General features: G+C 43.6%; 1 protein-coding gene across 1 annotated transcript in view; it reads left to right on the forward strand.

Annotated features, from left to right (window-relative positions):
• LOC110487634 (exostosin-1b-like) overlaps nucleotides 1–21,114 on the forward strand; it is a 99,322-nt gene that overhangs the window by 71,274 nt on the left and 6,934 nt on the right. Inside the window, exons 5-10 of the mRNA XM_036971037.2 lie at nucleotides 1,870–2,002; nucleotides 3,655–3,773; nucleotides 5,612–5,707; nucleotides 12,235–12,324; nucleotides 16,909–17,069; nucleotides 19,313–19,484. Coding sequence (XP_036826932.1) covers nucleotides 1,870–2,002; nucleotides 3,655–3,773; nucleotides 5,612–5,707; nucleotides 12,235–12,324; nucleotides 16,909–17,069; nucleotides 19,313–19,484 — 771 coding nt within the window. The remainder of the gene's footprint in view (nucleotides 1–1,869; nucleotides 2,003–3,654; nucleotides 3,774–5,611; nucleotides 5,708–12,234; nucleotides 12,325–16,908; nucleotides 17,070–19,312; nucleotides 19,485–21,114) is intronic.

Raw genomic sequence — 21,114 nt, forward strand, 5'->3', positions numbered from 1 at the left:
AGTCGCTTGGGGTATGTCTCTATCAGTTTTGCAAATCGAGAGACTGACATTTTTTCCCATTCCTCCTTGCAAAACAGCTCGAGCTCAGTGAGGTTGGATGGAGAGCATTTGTGAACAGCAGTTTTCAGTTCTTTCCACAGATTCTCGATTGGATTCAGGTCTGGACTTTGACTGGCCATTCTAACACCTGGATATGTTTATTTTTGAACCATTCCATTGTAGATGTTGCTTTATGTTTTGGATCATTGTCTTGTTGGAAGACAAATCTCCGTCCCAGTCTCAGGTATTTTGCAGACTCCATCAGGTTTTCTTCCAGAATGGTCCTGTATTTGGCTCCATCCATCTTCCCATCAATTTTAACCATCTTCCCTGTCCCTGCTGCAGAAAATCAGGCCCAAACCATGATGCTGCCACCACCATGTTTGACAGTGGGGATGGTGTGTTCAGGGTGATGAGCTGTGTTGCTTTTACGCCAAACATAACGTTTTGCATTGTTGCCAAAAAGTTCAAATTTGGTTTCATCTGACCAGAGCACCTTCTTCCACATGTTTGGTGTGTCTCCCAGGTGGCTTGTGGCAAACTTTAAACAACACTTTTTATGGATATCTTTAAGAAATGGCTTTCTTCTTGCCACTCTTCCATAAAGGCCAGATTTGTGCAATATACGACTGATTGTTGTCCTATGGACAGAGTCTCCCACCTCAGCTGTAGATCTCTGCAGTTCATCCAGAGTGATCATGGGCCTCTTGGCTGCATCTCTGATCAGTCTTCTCCTTGTATGAGCTGAAAGTTTAGAGGGACGGCCAGGTTTTGGTAGATTTGCAATGGTCTGATACTCCTTCCATTTCAATATTATCGCTTGCACAGTGCTCCTTGGGATGTTTAAAGCTTGGGAAATCTTTTTGTATCCAAATCCGGCTTTAAACTTCTTCACGACAGTATCTCGGACCTGCCTGGTGTGTTCCTTGTTCTTCATGATGCTCTCTGCGCTTTTAACGGACCTCTGAGACTATCACAGTGCAGGTGCATTTATACGGAGACTTGATTACACACAGGTGGATTGTATTTATCATCATTAGTCATTTAGGTCAATATTGGATCATTCAGAGATCCTCACTGAACTTCTGGAGAGAGTTTGCTGCACTGAAAGTAAAGGGGCTGAATAATTTTGCACGCCCAATTTTTCAGTTTTTGATTTGTTAAAAAAGTTTGAAATATCCAATAAATGTCGTTCCACTTCATGATTGTGTCCCACTTGTTGTTGATTCTTCACAAAAAAATACAGTTTTATATCTTTATGTTTGAAGCCTGAAATGTGGCAAAAGGTCGCAAAGTTCAAGGGGGCCGAATACTTTCGCAAGGCACTGTATATTTGGATGTCTTGTATGTACCGCAGAAGTCTCAGTGTTACGTGGCTGAAACGTTTTCGAGCCTTGCAAATAGAAATCAAGTCATGCGGTTGATTATTACCCTGTCGCCATCTGTAGTTGAAACATGTTCAGTCGCCGACAGGGCTCTCCAACCCTGTTCCTGGAGAGCTACAGTACACTCCTGTAGGTTTTCGTTTCAACCCCAGTTGTTACTCACCTGATTCAGTTTATCAACCAGCTAATTCTGGATTGGGGTTGGAGTGTGAACCTGCAAGACGGTCGCTCTCCAGGAACAGGGTTGCAGAGGCCTGGTTTACTGCATTATACAGCGATCTTCAACACATTCAACACATGGTTCACTCTACTGGACACACCCACCACCACATTTAATTAATAATATAGACACTAGGGTTATCTGTTTTGAGTGACTGGTGTTTAGTGTCTATATATGAATGTTTTTTGTTTGGTTTAACCTCCAACCATCCGCTCTTGCCCTCAGATCATCCAGGACCGGGTGCTGCAGCAGGAGTCCAGGAGCACCTTGATGTGGAACAGCCACCCCGGGGGGCTCTTCGCCCTCCCACAGTACTCTGCCCACCTGGGAGACTTCCCCTTCTACTACGCCACCCTAGGTGAGTACTCCTCTCAATCGACCAATCGATCACATGTATTTATGTGGCCTTTTCACACCAGCAGTTGTGACAGTCCTTTTACAGTTACCTGGTCTAGACCCCAAAGGGCAAGCACAAGCAGAAAGACATGGGCTAGGAAAAAAACCTCACCACCTCCATCGCATTCATTGCATGGTAGAACCAGTCGTTCAGTATCTGTGCAACAGCTGTCCTTTATCCAAGACTTCTTGAGCTATAGATCTATTAGGGCTACACATGGAAAGTTACCTTGCTCAAAGTTGCCTCACCTAGAATATATCAACTCATTATGTGTTTGGTTAAGTAGGACGTACTACGTACATACAATCTTTTGTTATGGGTCGAGTCCTTGTGTCTTAAACATCGCTCTTATCCTATAATATATACTAGCTACTAGCTCCCCTTCAAACATCCTTGAAATGAGAAACCGTTGTTTCCAGAACCTTGACTGCCAGCCGTGACAGTCTTAAACAACTATGTAGCTGACACGCACGCTGTCCCACCTTATCAATTGACTTGTTACAGCGGCTATAACACACCATTACTCAAAGTACCCTTGATTGATGCTCGCATTAGGCCCGCTGACACGCCAAGTGTTCAGTCAGTCGGGTGTTCGTTTCACTCAGGGAACACGCCATATACCACTGCGCCGGTTCACCAGCACAAACTGTGCCTCTGTAACAATCTGTGACCTCAAAGGCCCTTTTTATGTGTCCCAAATGGCTGCTTGTTCCCTAATATAGTGCACTACTGACCAGAACCCTATTGGCCCCGCTCAAAAGATAGGGTGCCATTTTCCTCCGTGTAACTCTATCTTCATCTCATCGATGAAGTCGGCTCCCTCAATTCACAACCCTTTTGATCGAGCACCTCGGCGCAAGGCGCCGATATTTAAACAATCGCGGGGTGACGAGCGCGGATTACCCCGCGGTGAGTTTTATTTGTTTGTCACAGAGCCGACAATTTAAGCATGTGTACGTTTTTAAAGGGACCAGGTGGAGGGTGGAGTGTTGGATGCCCTAAACGAGGACCGATTCTCCGGTGTGTTATCCATGTCGCAATGACACTGAATCCAATCTGTTATTACGAGGAGCCAATAACTCGACTCTAGTTTGTTTACCGCAGTTCATCACAATGATTTGTGTCGTGGATGTGAATATTACACCCAGTGGGATCAGTCATTTAATAAGAAGCCTCCTTTCATCTCGCAAACAATGAGGTCATAATCAACTGGTTATGTAAGCATGGTCTATAAGTAAATACTAAAACATAACCACAATGTGAAGACATACAGAGAAGGAACAATTTTAGGTCTAGTTTAGAGTGATTTCTCCCAAATGTTTTGTCAGATTTTTTGCTATGCCTGCGGTAATTGAGGAGACTGAGGATAATGACTTTGAACAAACTGATGGATTTGGAGATATCCAAAGAAATGTCCCCAGAGGAGGCTGAACTTCTGAGAATCACCAATATTTGTCTCTTTGTTCAGTTGTATAAGACAGTGACGTCAACATCCTACTTTCTGTTTGTCTGTGTTCCAGCCCTCCAGCTGTAACAAATATGATGTTTGTCTGTATTGTAGGTATCAAACCGTACCGGTGATGCTGTACGTTTTGATTTGTGTTATGTTCCAGGTATAAAACCGTACCCCAAGTTCACAGCAGTCATCCATGCAGTCACCCCCCTGGTCTCCCAATCCCAGCCCATCCTCAAGCTGCTGGTGTCTGTTGCCAAATCACAGTACTGTGCACAGGTAAGAAGCCACAAATGTGCGTGCGTGTGTGTTTTTGGCGTGTGCACATTCCTGTGTGTCCCTTCAATTGACGAAACTCTCCCGAAACCCAATATTACTCCAACTGGAAGTGATTTCATAGCATTTTTGCCGAGCCAGTTTTTTAAAATGGCACTTCTCCATCACCATTAAAGGACCCAACCTCTCTCTACCATCTCAGAGTTAACTGCTGTGGATTGAATTAGAGAGGTGGGTATGTACCGATCGGGGTATCTGTCTCCATGGTACCAACTCCATCTCTCTCTCTCGTGTGCGTGCCTGTGGCTGTGCGTGCGTGTCCTTCTGAAAGCCCCGTAGCTCAAATGGATACAAGTAGTATTGATCCCTTTGTTGGTTTTAACCAGGGCTGGGGAAATTAAACCAACCCCCCCCCCCCCCCCCCCCCCCCCCCCCCCGATGTACTATAATGTGTTACACACACTCCACCCTAATGCTTCTTAGATGTTTCCCAACGTACAGTGGGGTGTGCAACCCTCCCGTCTATAGAAGTGTTTTGTATTTGACCTTCTAGGCTCCCTGTGCAAAGCGGAGAGCCAGGTACATATTAAATTGATCAACATTTTCTATCATCTCGCTCTCAGCCCACTAAGACTTCCATGTTGAGGGGGCCGGGGAAGTGGACGAGGAGGTGGAGAAGAGAGGGATATAAATAATGAACGGGAAGGAGGGAGAGAATGAAAGGGAGAGGGCGGGGGAGAGAAAATTGGGAGCAAGAAAGCCTTTGAGCTGGCTCTGGCAGAGACATGCATGCAGAGATTGTGGACCTCCTGCTGTGTGTGTGTGTGCTCCACAGTTTTACAGAGGAGTGGTGTGCGTCTGTCGCTCACATCACTGACACGCACACCTAGACACACTCCCACTGCAACACAAACGGGAACACACTAAACACACATACATACATACAACCCACTCGAACATGCACACACTCTCCCCTCTCTCTCTCACACACCCACCCACCCACCCACCCAGCTGGCAGGTTGACAGAGACACCATCTGCCTGCCAACTTCTGCCATCATCAGAGGAAAGCAGGAATAGATCCATCTAAGAACTGATTCTTACGTTGCTCTGACAGTGTGTCTTAGCACTGTCCATTCAACACATTGCTGTAAGCATTGCTCATCCCTTTACAAGTCATCATCCATCCAGCCATCGCTCTACCTGTCTCTCTCTGCCTGTCGCTCTCTCGTACGCGTTATCGCCCATGTCAGCTGGAGAAAAACAAAAGCGTGTGTGAGAGATGAAGCGCCGCAGAGGGACCCACCGTATCCCTGTGTAGTCGAACATTCAGGTTTCGTATTGTCCCTCCATTAAACACGTATGTGGCTGGGTGTCAAAAGTGAAGTGGCTCGTTAAGGTTAGCTCAAGGTATGTTAGGGAAGTCGGTCACAACGGCACGGAACACACAGTTCCCATGTAGCCCTCGTGTAAAACATAGTCTGAGACGGCTATTGTGGAAAAGGTGAAAAGGGATCCCATTCAACAGACGTTTTAGCACTCAATTCAATTTAACTGTGGGGTGTTTGGATGGATTGAAATGTCAGTTTGGAATTAGGTAATGAGAAATGTTGAAGACATACGATGGGGGAATGTAGTGGTAATGTGGTTAATAAATAAAAATGCAAATGAAGTGTCATTTTAGAATGTCATATGTGATTCTCATGATCTCTCTCCTCCTGCTCTGTCTCCCTCTTTCTCCCTCTCCTCCTCTCTCCACCTTTACCCCTCCTATCTTCTCAATCACTGTCTCCTCTCTTTATCTCATCTGTCTTTCTCCCCCCATATCTCTCATCTGTCTCAGATCATTGTGCTGTGGAACTGTGACAAGCCTCTCCCTGCTAAGCACCGCTGGCCTGCCACCTCCGTGCCCGTCATTGTCATCGAGGGAGAAAACAAGGTGAGTTGGGCCGCCATTTTGTTTTCTCTGTGCCCCCAAGCTTCCTTCAATGCCATAATTTTGGCGTGTCTATGCTTTGATCGACTGAAAACTTAACCAGAGTTAATAAACCCAGAGGCCCAACATCGCAATACTTCCGGGAACACTTTGCGAAGAAGACTCGACAGACAAGACCGAAGTTTGTGGTTTGGGAAGTCAATGAGAGAAGTGAAAAATGATTCCTTGGTAGTATATTTTCTCTATTTCTAAAGACAACTTATATTCAGTGTCTTAAAGGTGCTGCACATATAATTTATCCCCTGTGTGGAAGCTACAGTGCCTTGCAAATGTATTCATCCCCTTGGTGTTTTTCCTAAAAAAAAAATGACCTATTTTGTTGCATGATTTTTTTTTCATGTAATGGACATACACAAAATAGTCAATTGTTGAAGTGAAATGGAAAAAAATACTAGTTTCAAAAGATTCTAAAAAATAAAAAAATAATCAGAAACTTTGAAAATCCCACGGAGCACCATTTTAAATGCATTATTAAAAAATTGAAAGACTATGGCACCACAACAAACCTGCCAAGAGAGGGCCACCCAACAAAACTCAGACCAGGCAAGGAGGGCATTAAAAAACCTCTCTGGGCTGAGATCCCGCTAACGGGATCGATATGACAGCAGCCAGTGAAAGTGCAGGGCGCCAAATTCTAAACAACAGAGATCCCATAATTAAAATTCCTCAAACATACAAGTATTTTACGGCATTTTAAAGATACACTTCTTGTTAATCCCACCGCAGTGTCCGATTTTCAAAAAGGCTTTACAGCGAAAGCATACCAAACGTTTGTTAGGTCAGAGCCAAGTCACAGAAAAACACAGCCATTTTTCCAACCAAAGAGAGGAGTCACAAAAAGCAGAAATAAAGATCAAATTAATCACTAACCTTTGATCTTCATCAGATGACAATCATAGGACTTCGTGTTACACAATACATGTATGTTCTGTTCGGTAAGTTCATTTATATCCAAAAATCCAAGTTTACATTGGCGCGTTATGTTCAGTAGTTCCAAAACATCCGGTGATTTTGCAAAGAGCCACATCAATTTACAGAAATACTTATAATAAACATTGATAAAAGATACAACTATTATGCACGAAATTATAGATACACTTCTCCTTAATGCAACCGCTGTCTTTTTAAAAAAAAAATTACTTTACGGAAAAAGCACACCGTGCTATAATCTGAGTACGGTGCTCAGAGACCAAAACAACCCAAACAGATATCCGCCATGTTGTGTAGTCAACAGAAGTCAGAAATATCATTATAAATATTAACTTACCTTTGATGATCTTCATCAGAATGGAATCCCAGTTCCACAATAAATGTTTATTTTGTTCGATAATGTCCATCATTTATGTCCAAATACCTCATTTTTGTTTGCACGTTTAGACCAGTAATCAAAATTCATGACGCGCGATCACTAGGAGCAGACAAAGTCCAAAAGTTACGTTACAGTCCGTAAAAACATGTCAAACAAAGTATAGAATCAATCTTTAGAATGTTTTTATCATAAATCTTCAATAATGTTCCTTTCTGAATTCCTTTGTCTTCAGAAATGCAATGGAACTCAAGCTAACTCTAACGTGAATTTGCGTCACAAGCTCGTGGCTCTCTGGTAGACCTCTGACTCATTCCCCTCTCATTCTCCCCCACCTCACAGTAGAAGCATCAAACAAGGTTCTAAAGACTGTTGACATCTAGTGGAAGCCGTAGGAAGTCCAATTTGACCCCATAGACACTATGTATTCGATAGGCCAAGAGTTGAAAAACTACAAACCTCAGATTTCCCACTTCCTGGTTGGATTTTTTTCTCAGGTTTTTGCCTGCCATATGATTTCTGTTATACTCACAGACATCATTCAAACAGTTTTAGAAACTTCAGGGTGATTTCTATCCAAATCTAATAATATATTAGCAACTGGGCCGGAGTAGCAGACAGTTTACTCTGGGCACCTTATTCATCCAAGCTACTCAATACTGCCCCCAGCCCAAAGAAGTTAATCAGAGAGGCAACAAAGACACCAAAGGTAACCCTGAAGGAGCTGCAAAGCTCCACAGCGGAGATTGGAGTAACTGTCCATAGTACCACTTTAAGCTGTACACTCCACAGAGCTGTATTTTACGGAAGAGTGGCCAGAAAAAAAGCCATTGCTTAAAACACGTTTGGTGTTTGCCAAAAGGCATGTGGGAGACTCCCCAAACATATGGAAGAAGGTACTCTGGTCAGATGAGACTAAAATGTAGCTTTTTGACCATCAAGGAAAATGCTATATCGAGCGCAAACCCAACACCTCTCATCACCCCGAGAACAGTGAAGCATGGTGGCAGCTCATGCTGTGGGGATGTTTTTCATCGGCAGGGACTGGGAAACTGGTCAGAATAGAAGGCATGGCGCTAAATACAGGGAAATTCTCGAGGGAAACCTGTTTCAGTCTTCCAGAGATTTGAGGGGTTCACCTTCTATCAGGACAATGACCCTAAGCATACTGCTAAAGCAACACTCGAGTGGTTTAAGGGGAAACATTTACATGTCTTGGAATGGCCTAGTCAACGCCCAGATCTCAATCCAATTGAGAATCTGTGGTATGACTTAAAGATTGCTGTACACCAGCGGAACCCATCCAACTTGAAGGAGCTGGAGCAGTTTTGCCTTGAAGAATGAGCAAAAATCCCAGTGGCTAGATGTGCCAAGCTTATAGAGACATACCCCAAGAGACTGGCAGCTCTAAATGCGGCAAAAGGTGTCTCTACAAAGTATTGACTTTGGGGGGTAAACAGTTATGCATGCTCAAGTTTAGTCTTGTTTCACAATAAATATTTTTGCATCTTCGAAGTGGTAGGCATGTTGTGTAAATCAAATTTATACAAACCCCCCCAAAAATCAATTTTAATTCCAGGTTGTAAGGCACCAAAATAGGACAAATGCCAAGGGGGTGAATACTTTTGCAAGCCACTGTAGGTGAATTGCAACAGCACTAGGCTGCGTTCAAACCAAATTTAGATGGTACAATAATTCCGTACACTAGCCAGTACTTGTTTTCTCACATAAAATGACATTTAGCGAACAGTGTCGAATTTAAAGCAACCAGAAATGACAACGTGATTTTGACATTGGTTGCTTGACCTGATTTCATCTAGATAACACAGCCACACAGTCAAAACAGTTTCCCCATTTTGACAACAAATGCCGCTCCGGCGGGAGAAATTAGTAGGTGAATATCACAGCCAATCGCAGCACTGGTGGGTAGGTAATACTGTGGAACAGGAACTTTACACTATAACTGCAGATATATTATGGATATTTTCTTAAATTACAATGCAAAAATAAAAATACATTCTATGTGTAGCACTTTTTAAGGAGCTGAACATGTTAATACTCCAACCTCGTGAAATCGACAAACTGACACGTCTTCATTTAGTCAAAAACAACCTTCTATTGAAGGAGCGCCTTCGATTTGACTGCATGCATATGTGAGGTTCGGTGCGACACAATCGTTATACCCGATGACGTGTTTCCGCGCATGAGCTTAACTAGCTAACATCGCCATGACATCGCCTTAAAGTGTGATCAGGGATTTCTATTGGAAAAGCTGTTTCTAGACGTCTTCATACTAAACCATCATTGACCTTGGAGCTGCATAATGCATATGCATGAAAAGCAGATGTCATAAGCTGACAGCTGATTTTGCAATTCCGAGCCATAAACCATTGTTTAGGTAAAGTAGGTTGTCGAGGAAATGACCTCTAAAAATCTGTTAGGAGATTATCTTGACAACGCTTTGTAGTCTGTCAGTGTTCAGTAGGGGGTCCGACTAATGTGTCTTGGTCTCTCTTTGCCCTCATCGTGAGAGGTCAAAGTTGACACAGGAAGTGTGATCTGAGTCCGTAGTTTGAGAGGCTGAAGTGGGGGTGTTAGTCAGACTCACTCTAACACCACAACTTTTGAGCTGTCAATCAAATTGACTGGTTTCTCGCACTCATCAGTCCCAACGGAGTGGGTGGGGTTTTGGTTGCTCTCCACATCTCTGGTTTTCTTATGCTGTCAATCACAGAGGGAGCGTTGTCTTTGGCTGTGGGTCGGCGACAACGGCTGGAGCTGAGTACCATCCAAGTCTGTGGTTTGTTACGCTTGCGGCAGGCTCGTTGTTTACCGTGGAGGGCCCAGCCAAACGTAGCAAGCCTCTCTGAGCCACCATCCCAGTAGTGGGAAGTATGAGTACAGAAGGAGAGGAGCTATTCCTGGCCTCTCTGGGCTGGCATGGTGGCCATGCGCCCACTGCTTTACGACTCTTCAATTTAAGGCCCAGCGAGCCACCAAGCAGTGTTATTGTGGTTTACACAACCCATTTTGTTGGCCCTTTCTCTCACTCTCTCTGTCTGTCTCTGTCTTTGTGTGTCTTTCTTTACCCTCTCTCGCTATACGTCACTGTTTTTCTCTTTCCAACTTTCCTACCCTCTTTCTCTCTTCCCATCTCCCCCTCCTTTCTTCCTCTCCCTCTTTCTCTCCTTCGCCCTCTATCTCCTTCCCTCTCTCTTGCTCTCTGAGGAGTGTCAAAGGCTGATTCCTCCTCTAAGAGCTTACATTCCTAGCGTGTACGAGCCCTCCCAGGCGAACGTGTCACACTTCTAACGTTACAAACCATCTGTGATGGGAACACAAGTCTCATCCTCAATCCCCCCCCCCTCTCTTTCGCTCTCTTTTTCCACCACGTCAGTGGGAATGCAAAGAACGGAACGGAGGGGAAGGATTATAATTTTGGGGGGCCTCTCTGAGCGACTAAAACGTGGCAAAACGTGGCTTGGAATTGTAGACATTTTGAGTCAGTTGTGTTATTAAGTCGTACTTCTCTGCCACATACAGTTCTACAGCACACAGCGATCTGAGTCATTTGGCTTAGGGTGCCAAGACGTGTTCCGTTTAGGGCACTTTGTGGCAGCGGTCGGTGGGTATGACGTGTTTAGAGGCCACCTGTGTATTTGTGACACATCAGCCTCTGTTCTCTAGCGCCTCTACCCAACGCTTTATGCATTAAACACACACTCCCAACACACAATGTTTTATATAAGTGGCACGTTTTCGGAAAGAACAGGGATTCTTGGAATGACCCGACCTTCAGGGCCGAGTCTTTCTCCCGAGACAAGGTTACGAGGAAATGGGTGGCTATTACATAGTGTTTGAATGGGAGGGAGGGGGGGCGTGTGTAGCGTGTGCAGTTCTCTGGCTGAAAGTGAGGCTGTGTGCATGTGTGGGAGTTATTTGATTTCTAGTGAATATACAGTACCAGTCAAAAGTTTGGACACCTACTCCATTCAAGGGTTTTTCTTTATTTTTACTATTTTCTACCTTGTAGAATAATAATGACATCACAACTATGAAATAACACATATAGTAGTAACCAAAACATTGTTAAACAAATTAAGATTATATTTGAGGTTCTTAAAAGTAGCCACCCTTTGCCTTGATGACAGCTTTGCACACTCTTGGCATTCTCTCAACCAGCTTCATGAGGTAGTCACCTGGAATGCATTTCAAATAAACAGGTGTGCCTTGTTAATTTGTGGAATTTCTTTCCTTAATGCGTTTGAGCCAATCAGTTGTGTTGTGACAAGGTAGGGGTGGTATACAGAAGATATACCTATTTGGTGAAAGACCAAGTCCATATTATGGCAAGAACAGCTCAAATAAGCAAAAAGAAATGACAGTCCATCATTACTTTAAGACACGAAGGTCAGTCAATGTCAAACTTTTCAAGTGCAGTCGCAAAAACCATCAAGCTCGATGATGAAACTGGCTCTCATGAGGACCGCCACAGAAAGGAAGACCCAGAGTTACCTCTGTTACAGAGGATATGTTCATTTGAGTTACCAGCCTCAGAAATTGCAGCCCAGATAAATGCTTCACAGAGTTCAAGTAACAGACACATCTCAACATCAACTGTTCAGAGGAGACTGCGTCAATCAGGCATTCATGGTTGAATTACTGCAAAGAAACCACTACTAAAGGACACCAATATATAAAAAGAGGCTTGATTGGGCCAAGAAACTTGAGCAATGGACATTAGACCGGTGGAAATCTGTCCTTTGGTATAATGACTCCAAATTTGAGATCTTTGCTTCCAACCGCGGAGTAGGTGAACGGATGATCTCCACATGTGTGGTTCCCACCATGAAGCATGGAGGAGGTGTGATTGTGTGGGGGTGCTTTGCTGGTGACACTGTGATTTAGAATTCAAGGTACACTTAACCAGCATGGCTACCACAGTTGTATTTGCATCCTACCCTTGCACTGGGCTGTTATAATAATATATGCCATTTAGCAGATGCTTTTATTCAAAGCGACTTAGTCATGCGTGCATACATTTTACATACGGGGGGTTCCGGTAATCAAACCCTCTTTCCTGGTGTTGCAACCGCCATGCTCTACCAACTGAACTACTGAGGACAGTGTGCTGACCCTGTGTGCTCTCTGTCTCCCTTTGCAGGTGATGAGCAGTCGCTTCCTGCCCTACGAGACCATTGTCACCGACGCTGTGCTCAGTCTGGATGAGGATACGGTGCTCTCGACCACAGAGGTTAGTGTTCCTCCACACATCACTAAGGATACTGCCTACTACTGTGTTGGAATGGGGTACTACTTTCTTTCTAGAGCGCTGGTACTCTCCCCTGCTTTTCTACCCTTGAACTCTTTGCTTTTCTAAACTCACCTCACTCTACCTCATGCTGTTATTTTTTTTAAAGTTTTGTGGCCACTCTCTCCCCATGTAGCTCCCCAGTCTATCCCCCTTCTCTCTTTCGCTCCTCTCTCTTCAAATCGAGCTTTATTTGTCACATGCGCCGAATACAACCTTACCGTGTACAGGGGGTACCGATACCGAGTCAATGTGCGTAACTACAGGTTAGTCGAGGTAATTTGTACATGTAGGTAGGGGTGAAGTGACTATGCATAGATAATAAACAGCGAGTAGCAGCAATGTAAAAAAATGGGGGGTGTCAATGTAAATATTCCAGGTGGCCATTTTGATTAATTGTTCAGCAGTCTTATGGCTTGGGAGTAGAAGCTGTTATGGAGCCTTTTGGACTCTTTACCTGCCGTGCGGTAGCAGAGAGAACAGTCTATGACTTGGGTGACTGGAATCTCTGACAATTTTTTGGGGAGGTCCTGGATGGCAGGAAGCTTGTCCCCAGGGATGTACTGGGTCATACGCACTACCCTCTGTAGTAGAGGTCGACCGATCTATGATTTTTCAACGCCAATACCGATTATTGGAGGACCAAAGAAGCCAATACCGATTAATCAGACTATTTTTATATACATTTTTTTTACAAATATTTTTTTTGTAATAATGACAACTTCAACAATACTGAATGAACACTTATTTTAACTTAATACAATACATAAATAAAATCAATTTAGCCTCAAGTAAATAATGAAACATGTTCAATTTTGTTTAAATAATGCAAAAACAAAGTGTAAAAGTGCAATATGTGCTATGTAAGAAAGCTAATGTTTCAGTTCCTTGCTCAGAACATGAGAACATATGAAAGACATGTGTCTTCAATATTTCCAGGTGGAAGTTTTAGGTTGTAGTTATTATAGGAATTCTAGGACTATTTCACTCCATTCCATTTGTATTTCATTAACCTTTGACTATTGTATGTTCTTATAGGCACTTTAATATTGCCAGTGTAACAGTATAGCTTCCGTCCCTCTCCTCGCTCCTACCTGGGCTCGAACCAGGAACACATCGACAACAGCCACACTCGAAGCAGTGTCACCCATGCAGAGCAAGGGAAACAACCACAGGCTCAGAGCGAGTGACGTTTGAGACGCTATTAGCGCGCGCTAACTAGCTAGCCATTTCACATCGGTTACACCAGCCTCATCTCGGGAGTTGATAGGCTTGAAGTCATAAACAGCGCAATGCTTGCCGCACAACGAAGAGCTGCTGGCAAAACCGCTCAGTCATACTTAGATACTTGTATGCTTGTATGCTCAGTCAGATTATATGCAACGCAGGACACGCTAGATAATGTGTAGTTAACTATTGATTGTTTTTTATAAATAAGTTTAATGCTAGCTAGCAACTTACCTTGGCTTACTGCATTCGCGTAACTGGCAGTCTCCTTGTGGAGTGCAACTAGAGAGAGGCAGGTCATTATTGCGTTGGACTAGTTAACTGTCAGGTTGCAAGATTGGGTCTCCCGAGCTGACAAGGTGAAAATCTGTCGTTCTGCCCCTGAACGAGGCAGTTAACCCACCGTTCCTAGGCCGTCATTGAAAATAAGAATGTGTTTCTTAACTGACTTGCCTAGTTAAATAAAGATTTTTTTTTAATCGGCACCCAAAAATACAGATTTCCGATTGTTATGAAAACTTGAAATCGGTCCTAATTAATCGGCCATTCCGATTAATCGGTCGACCTCTACTCTGTAATGCCATACCAGGCAGTGATGCAACCGGTCAGGATGCTCTCGATGTTGCAGCTGTAGGTGTTGTCGTGCACTCTTCACAACTGTCTTGAAGTGTTTGGACCATGATAGTTTGTTGGTGATGTAGACACCAAGGAACTCTCGACCTGCTCCACTACAGCCCCGTCAATGTTAATGGGGGCCTGTTCGGCCCGCCTTTTCCTGTAGTCCACGATCAGCTCCTTTGTCTTGCTCACATTGAGGGAGAGGTTGTTGCCCTTGCACCACACTGCCAGGTCTCTGACCTGCTCCCTATAGGCTGTCTCATCGTTGTCAGTGCTCAGGCCTACCGCTGTTGTGTCATCAGCAAACACTCTCTTTCCCTGACGGTCTCTGTATCTTTCCACTACATCTCTCAACCCGCTTTCTCTTTGCCCCCCTCTCAATGTAGCGGCCATCCAGACTGGGCTCAGCTCAGCTCTGTTCTGCTGGTAGGGATAATGATGTCACAGTTGGCGTGACTCCAGAGCCCTCGGCGCTTTGTGTGGTGCTGTGTGAGCACAAGGACCAGTGGTATAGTGCTATTTTTTTGGGGGGTGCGGGAGTGCAACACACAACATATGTAAATTACATAATTTCCTCCAAGTTTGACAGATGTAGCCAATTGAATAGCCTATCATTTATAGAATGTGCATAAAATGCATCCTCCAATTGCAAAGTCTGCCTATGACCACACACAGTCTAAAGCACATTTTCAATTTTTAACACCTTCAAACATCAAGTTAGGCATAGCAGGCTACTTAATCAAAATAGGCAATGGTATTTCTTCACGTTTTTTTTTTTTTACCGGTGAAACGTCCAAACTTAATCAGTTTTATGAATTACTGTTTGGTGAGTGAATTAGAGTAGATGGTGCTAACAAACTATTAGCCTTTCTTGTATTCTGTTTCAACCAAAGCATAAATCCTGCCCTCGCTGTTGAGTTTTGTTGCTTGATTTAAAGAAAAGACTATTCTGCTTCAGCTAACCATCCTAACATATAATTAGAGATGAGGTGTTTGGGGTGTAACAGTAACCTTATAGTCCTGCTATGCTATTATATTAGGTTCTGTTATGTAACAAGCACATTAATCATTATGCGATCTTGTAAGACATTGATTCAGCTTAGATCCCACTTTACTAAACGAGCGCCATTGTGAGACATGATCATTTTCTATTTGAAACAATAATAAGTGTTCAGTATTACAGGAAACGGATCTTGATGAGACATCATTTTAAGTGGCGCTGAATGGACCGCGCCAGGATCGCGCAATGATGTTAGAGAAGTTAAGTGGTGCTGAAGGCTAGCACTGCCATCCGGCCAGTTCAGGAACAAACAACAATATTTTTTTTATTTTTTTATATCTGATAATTGCACTGTTTGCGAGGACCGCTTTATTGTGAGTAGGCGTTTCATTGTTTTGTGTAGCGTCCACGCTACAGAGACGGAGCACCACTGCACCGCGCTCCGGCAGCAATACACGCCTGCCAGGGACCAAGGCTGGCTGGCCCTATGAGAGTACAGCAGTAGGGAGAGCGAGCGAATGAAAGTATAGAGCGCTCCAAGCCTCCCTCTCTCACTGCTTCGCTCTGTGTCACTTTTGTCCCACATGCAACTTTCTCTTCCTCCCACTGTTATATACTGTAGTACTCATTTTTTATCTCTAGCAGTTTCTCTTTTGCGCTCTTTCTCTATCCTTCTGTCCCTCCCACCCCTTATGCTTTTTTTTTTACAACTTCTTGCTCTCCCCATCTTCCTCTACATCGCTCTCTGTCTGATTGTCATCTCTAATCGAGTTGTGATCCCCTGCAAATTGAGGAACTCGCCATTGTGGCTTTTTAAATGGATGTGCTGTTTAATTTCTCCTTCCTAGGGTGGCTTTTCTCTTCATTCCTCGAGCACAGTTTGGCATAACACCATGAGAACACAGATGTTGCCGAGACAAGGTTTTGAGTGGGAGCCCATGAAGGCTGTTTTTGTGGCGACCATGTGGTTGCGTTATTACACACTCTTAATTTAGTCTCTGGTGGAGGCACTCTATTCGTCCAAAATGGCACCCTATTCCTGACATGGAGCACTACTTTTGATGACAAAAGTAGTGCACTATATTGGGAGTAGGGTGCCATTTGGGACGCAGCCTCTGGTTCTTCTGGCAGCTGCTGGAACCAGCCAGACTCCGTCTGATGTTTTCTCTAATTATTTGTTTAAATGCTTTGATCAACCAGCGAGAGGTCAGCCAACTGCAGGGGGCTTTTGAAAACACTTTTTTTGTAATGTCTGTGTGTTATGAGTTGTAATTGTGTGCGGGGCACTCGAGAGGGGGTGCATCTGTCTATGCCTATGCACATGGAGAGAATGTGCATTCATTATGTATGTGTGTTGAAGGGATACGTCAGGATTCTGGCAATAAGGCGCTTTATCTACTTTCCCAGAGTCCGATGAACTCGTGGATACCATTCTTATGTGTCTGCGTGCAGTTTGTTGCTAACTAGAATGACTTGAAGTCTATGGTATCTGCTAGCAAGTCATTGTGCTAACGCTAGTTAGCATTGACGTGTGAATCCCCCACTAACTTCTTTCACACTGAACACAGACATTAAAATGGTATCCACAAGTTCATCTGACTCTGGGGAAGTAGATACAGGGTCTCATTGCCAAAATCCCAAAGTATCCCTTTAATAACCTGACGCTTTGTCTTCCTCCTCAGGTGGACTTTGCCTTCACGGTGTGGCAGAGCTTTCCAGAGAGGTTGGTGGGCTACCCGGCCCGGAGCCACTTCTGGGACAGTAACAAGGAGCGCTGGGGCTACACTTCCAAGTGGACCAACGACTACTCCATGGTGCTGACCGGAGCTGCCATCTACCACAGGTACAGAAAGCTACAGTACAAGCTCTGGGGTGAATGTTCCCTTAGGTATAGATCTAGGATAAGCTTCCCCTCCCCAAATCTTTAGCTTAACCATTAGTAGGGAAATGCAAAACTTACGCAAGATCAGTGTCGAGGGCCAAATTCACCCTAATATACAGTACAACACTACCAGCAGTGGTTGACTTGGACTGAAATACAGTGGCTTGCGAGGGAGGGTATTCACCCACCGTGGCATTTTCCTTTGTTACCTTACAACCTGGAATTAAAATGTATTTTTGGGGGGTTTGTATCATTTGATTTACACAACATGCCTACCACTTTGAAGACGCAAAATATTTTTGGGGGTGAAAGAAACAAGAAATAACTTAAGCGTGCATAACTATTCACCCCCCCCCCCCCCCCCCCCCAAAGTCAATACTTTGTACAGCAATTACAGCTGCAAGTCTCTTGGGGTATGCCTCTATAAGCTTGGCACATCTAGCCACTGAGAGTTTTGCCCATTCTTCAAGACAATGGGCAATGGGTCTGGGCGTTGACTAGGCCATTCCAAGACATTTAAATGTTTCCCCTTAAACCACTCGAGTGTTGCTTTAGCAGTATGCATAGGGTCATTGTTCTGCTGGAAGGTGAACCTCCGTCCCAGTCTCGAGTCTCTGGAAGACAAACGGTTTCCGTCAAGAATTTCCACGTATTTAGCGCCATCCATCATTCCTTCAAACCAGTTTCCCAGCCCCTGCCGATGGAAAAACATCCCCACAGTATGATGCTGCCACCACCATGCTTCACTGTGAGGGTGGTGTTCTCGGGGTGATGAGAGGTGTTGGGTTTGCGCCAGACATAGTATTTTCCTTGATGGCCAAAAAGCTCAATTTTTGTCTAATCTGACCAGAATTCCTTCTTCCATATGTTTGGGGAGTCTCCCACATGCCTTTTGGCAAGCACTGAACTTGTTTGCTTATTTTTTTTCTTGTTTAAGCAATGGCTTTTTTTCTGGCCACTCTTCCGTAAAGCCCAGCTCTGTGGAGTGTACAGCTTAGTGGTTCCATGGGCAGATACTCCGATCTCTGCTGTGGAGCTTTGCAGCTCCTTCAGGGTTATCTTCGTTGCCTCTCTGATTAATGCCCTCCTGTCTGGTCCATGAGTTTTGGTGGGCGGCCCTCTCTTGGCAGGTTTGTGATGCCATATTCTTTCAATTTTTTAATAATGGATTTAATGGTGCTCCGTGGGATGTTCAAAGTTTCTGATCTTTAAAAAAATATATATAACCCAACCCTGATCTGTACTTCTCCACAACTTTGGCCCTGACCTTTTTGGAGAGCGCCTTGGTCTTCATGGTGCCGCTTGCTTGGTGTTGCAGACTCTGGGGCCTTTCGGAACAGGTGTGTGTATATATACTGAGATCATGTGTTTAGATTGCACACAGATGGACATTATTTAACCAATTATGTGACTTCTGGAGGTAATTGGTTGGACCAGATCTTATCTTCATATAACTTTTCTGTTATTTATTCAATTTTTTTTAAACAAGGTATTTTTTTCATTTCACCAATTTGGACTATTTTGTGTCCATTACATGAAATCCAAATTAAAATCTGCTTCAATTACAGGTTGTAATGCAACAAAATAGGAAAAACTGCAAAGGGGTGAATACTTTTGCAAGGCACTGTAGGTGCCAGTACTTATTTTGGATGCCGGTACTGTTTGTATTTCGGTGCAGGAACTTCACAATACCTTGGAGCTAATATTCTATAAGGGGTAAAGGAAGTCAAGCGGTAGAGAATTTGAGGTGCCAGTTCTCGGGTCCAGTGAGCTCCTGCTCAAGTCAAAGCACTGGCTACTAGTGGAGGAAGACTTTGGAGGATGGGCTCATTGTAATGGCTGAAATGGAATGAATGGAAAGGTATCGAACACAATTGAAAGTGACATCAGCTTCTACTGAACACTACTGTAGGAAGTAGCCTGAGGCTACATACGTCAGTCATGTTGAGTGGAGCATGATGGGTCTTATCCCAACCCTCATTACATTGTCTTTTTCATACAGTTGTTCAACAAAGACTAAATTCATGTCTATAAAATGGTTGATTAGCGTTGATTAATTAACTCAAAGAAATCAATCCGAATTCGATCTTGAGTACGCCATCACAGATCTTTCCAAACACTTCCAAATCACCCTCTCGACTCTTCTTCTTCTCCCCCTCCAGATATTACCACTTCCTGTTCACTAATGTTTTCTTCCTCCTCAGATATTACCACTTCCTTTACACAAACTTCCTGCCTGCCAGCCTGAAGGGCATGGTGGACCAGCTGGCCAACTGTGAGGACATCCTCATGAACTTCCTGGTGTCCGCCGTCACCAAGCTGCCGCCCATCAAGGTCACCCAGAAGAAGCAGTACAAAGAGACCATGATGGGACAGGTGTGTGTGTGTGTGTGTGTGTGTGTGTGTGTATATATATATTACGGAGAGCACGATGGTTGATTACTAATCATGTTGGTAACCAGTTTAAAATAGCAATAAGGCCCGAGGGGGTGTGGTATATGGCCAATATACCACGGCTAAGAGCTGTTCTTAAGCACGACACAATGCGGAGTGCCTGGATATAGCAGTTAGCCATGATATATATATATATATATATATATATATATATATATATATATATATATATATATATATATATATATATATATATATATATATATATATATATATATATATATATATATATATATATATATATATATATATATATATATATATATATATATACCACAAACCCCCAAGGTGCCGTATTGCTATTTTAAACTTGTTACCAACATGATTAGTAATCAACCATAGTGCTCTCCCAGAAGCTTGTCTGGTGGGTATATACATCTGCTTCCAAAATCATGGGCATTAATACGGAGATGTTCCCCCCTCTGGTGCTATAACAGCCTCCACTCTTCTGGGAAGGCTTTCCATGTGTGCTTGTGTGGCCTACCACGTCGCGGCTGAGCCGCTGTTGCTCCTACACGTTTCCACTTCACAATAACAGCACTTACAGTTGACCGGGGCAGCTCTAGCAGGGCAGAAATTTGACAAATGACTTGTTTGAAAGGTGGCATCCTATGACAGTGCCTATGAAGTTCATGCTTACATGATGTTTGAGCTGCTTTTGAAGCAAAAGTCGAATTGAAAACATTATTGCCGTTTGTTGAATTCGATTTTCATTATAGCAAGCTCGTGCTGATGGTTTGGTTAGTGGAAGTTAAAGGGCACCTCCACCACTTTTCAACCAAATTTGAAAGCACAATACCAGTGTTAACATATGTGGAAAAAGTGTCACCTGATGACGTCGAAAATGAAAACTTATTTAAAAACAGTGATTTTCAAACAGTTAGAGATTCGCGGTGACGTGGGGAGCAAGAAAATGCCCGCCCTTGGGCTAGAAACCTGTCTCCTGTTTAGAAAAGGGAAAGCAGCACAAGAATGTGACCCTTGTTCAAAAATGATTGTTTTCAAAGAAACTCCTGTTTTCGTTACCGAGATGAGTCCCAGCTTTCTGTGAGTGTATACAGTTCCTTAAGGAGGAAATCGGGAGTAAAAAAATGTGCTTAACAAGTCTCAACTTGCATGGCCTCCCTCTGTGCAATAATAGTGTTTAACATGATTTTTTTAATGACTACCTTGTCTCTGTACCCCAAACATACAATTATCTGTAGCGACCACAAAGACTAGTGAGGTTTTCCAGTGCCTCGCAAAAAAACGGGCACCTATTGGTCGATGTGGAAAACCATTTTTTTAAAGCAGACATTGAATATCTATTTGAGCATGGTGACGTTATTAATTAGATTTTGGATGGTGTATCAAAACACGCAGTCACTATAAAGATGCAGATGTCCTTCGTAACTGAAAAGCCCGAATGAAATCAGATAATTCTGCGTCCTATTTTGACAGGTTGCACATCAAAATATCACTCATGCTTTTCTTGGATATGTTAGTTGAATTGGCTCTCTTTTTTTATTCAGTTAATCTCAGTTGTCTTACTTGGCACTGGAAAATAATTGTC

The sequence above is a fragment of the Oncorhynchus mykiss genome, chromosome 30 (genome assembly GCF_057628025.1).
Source record: "Oncorhynchus mykiss isolate SJ-2025 chromosome 30, ASM5762802v1, whole genome shotgun sequence".
In the NCBI taxonomy this organism is placed as follows: domain Eukaryota; kingdom Metazoa; phylum Chordata; class Actinopteri; order Salmoniformes; family Salmonidae; genus Oncorhynchus; species Oncorhynchus mykiss.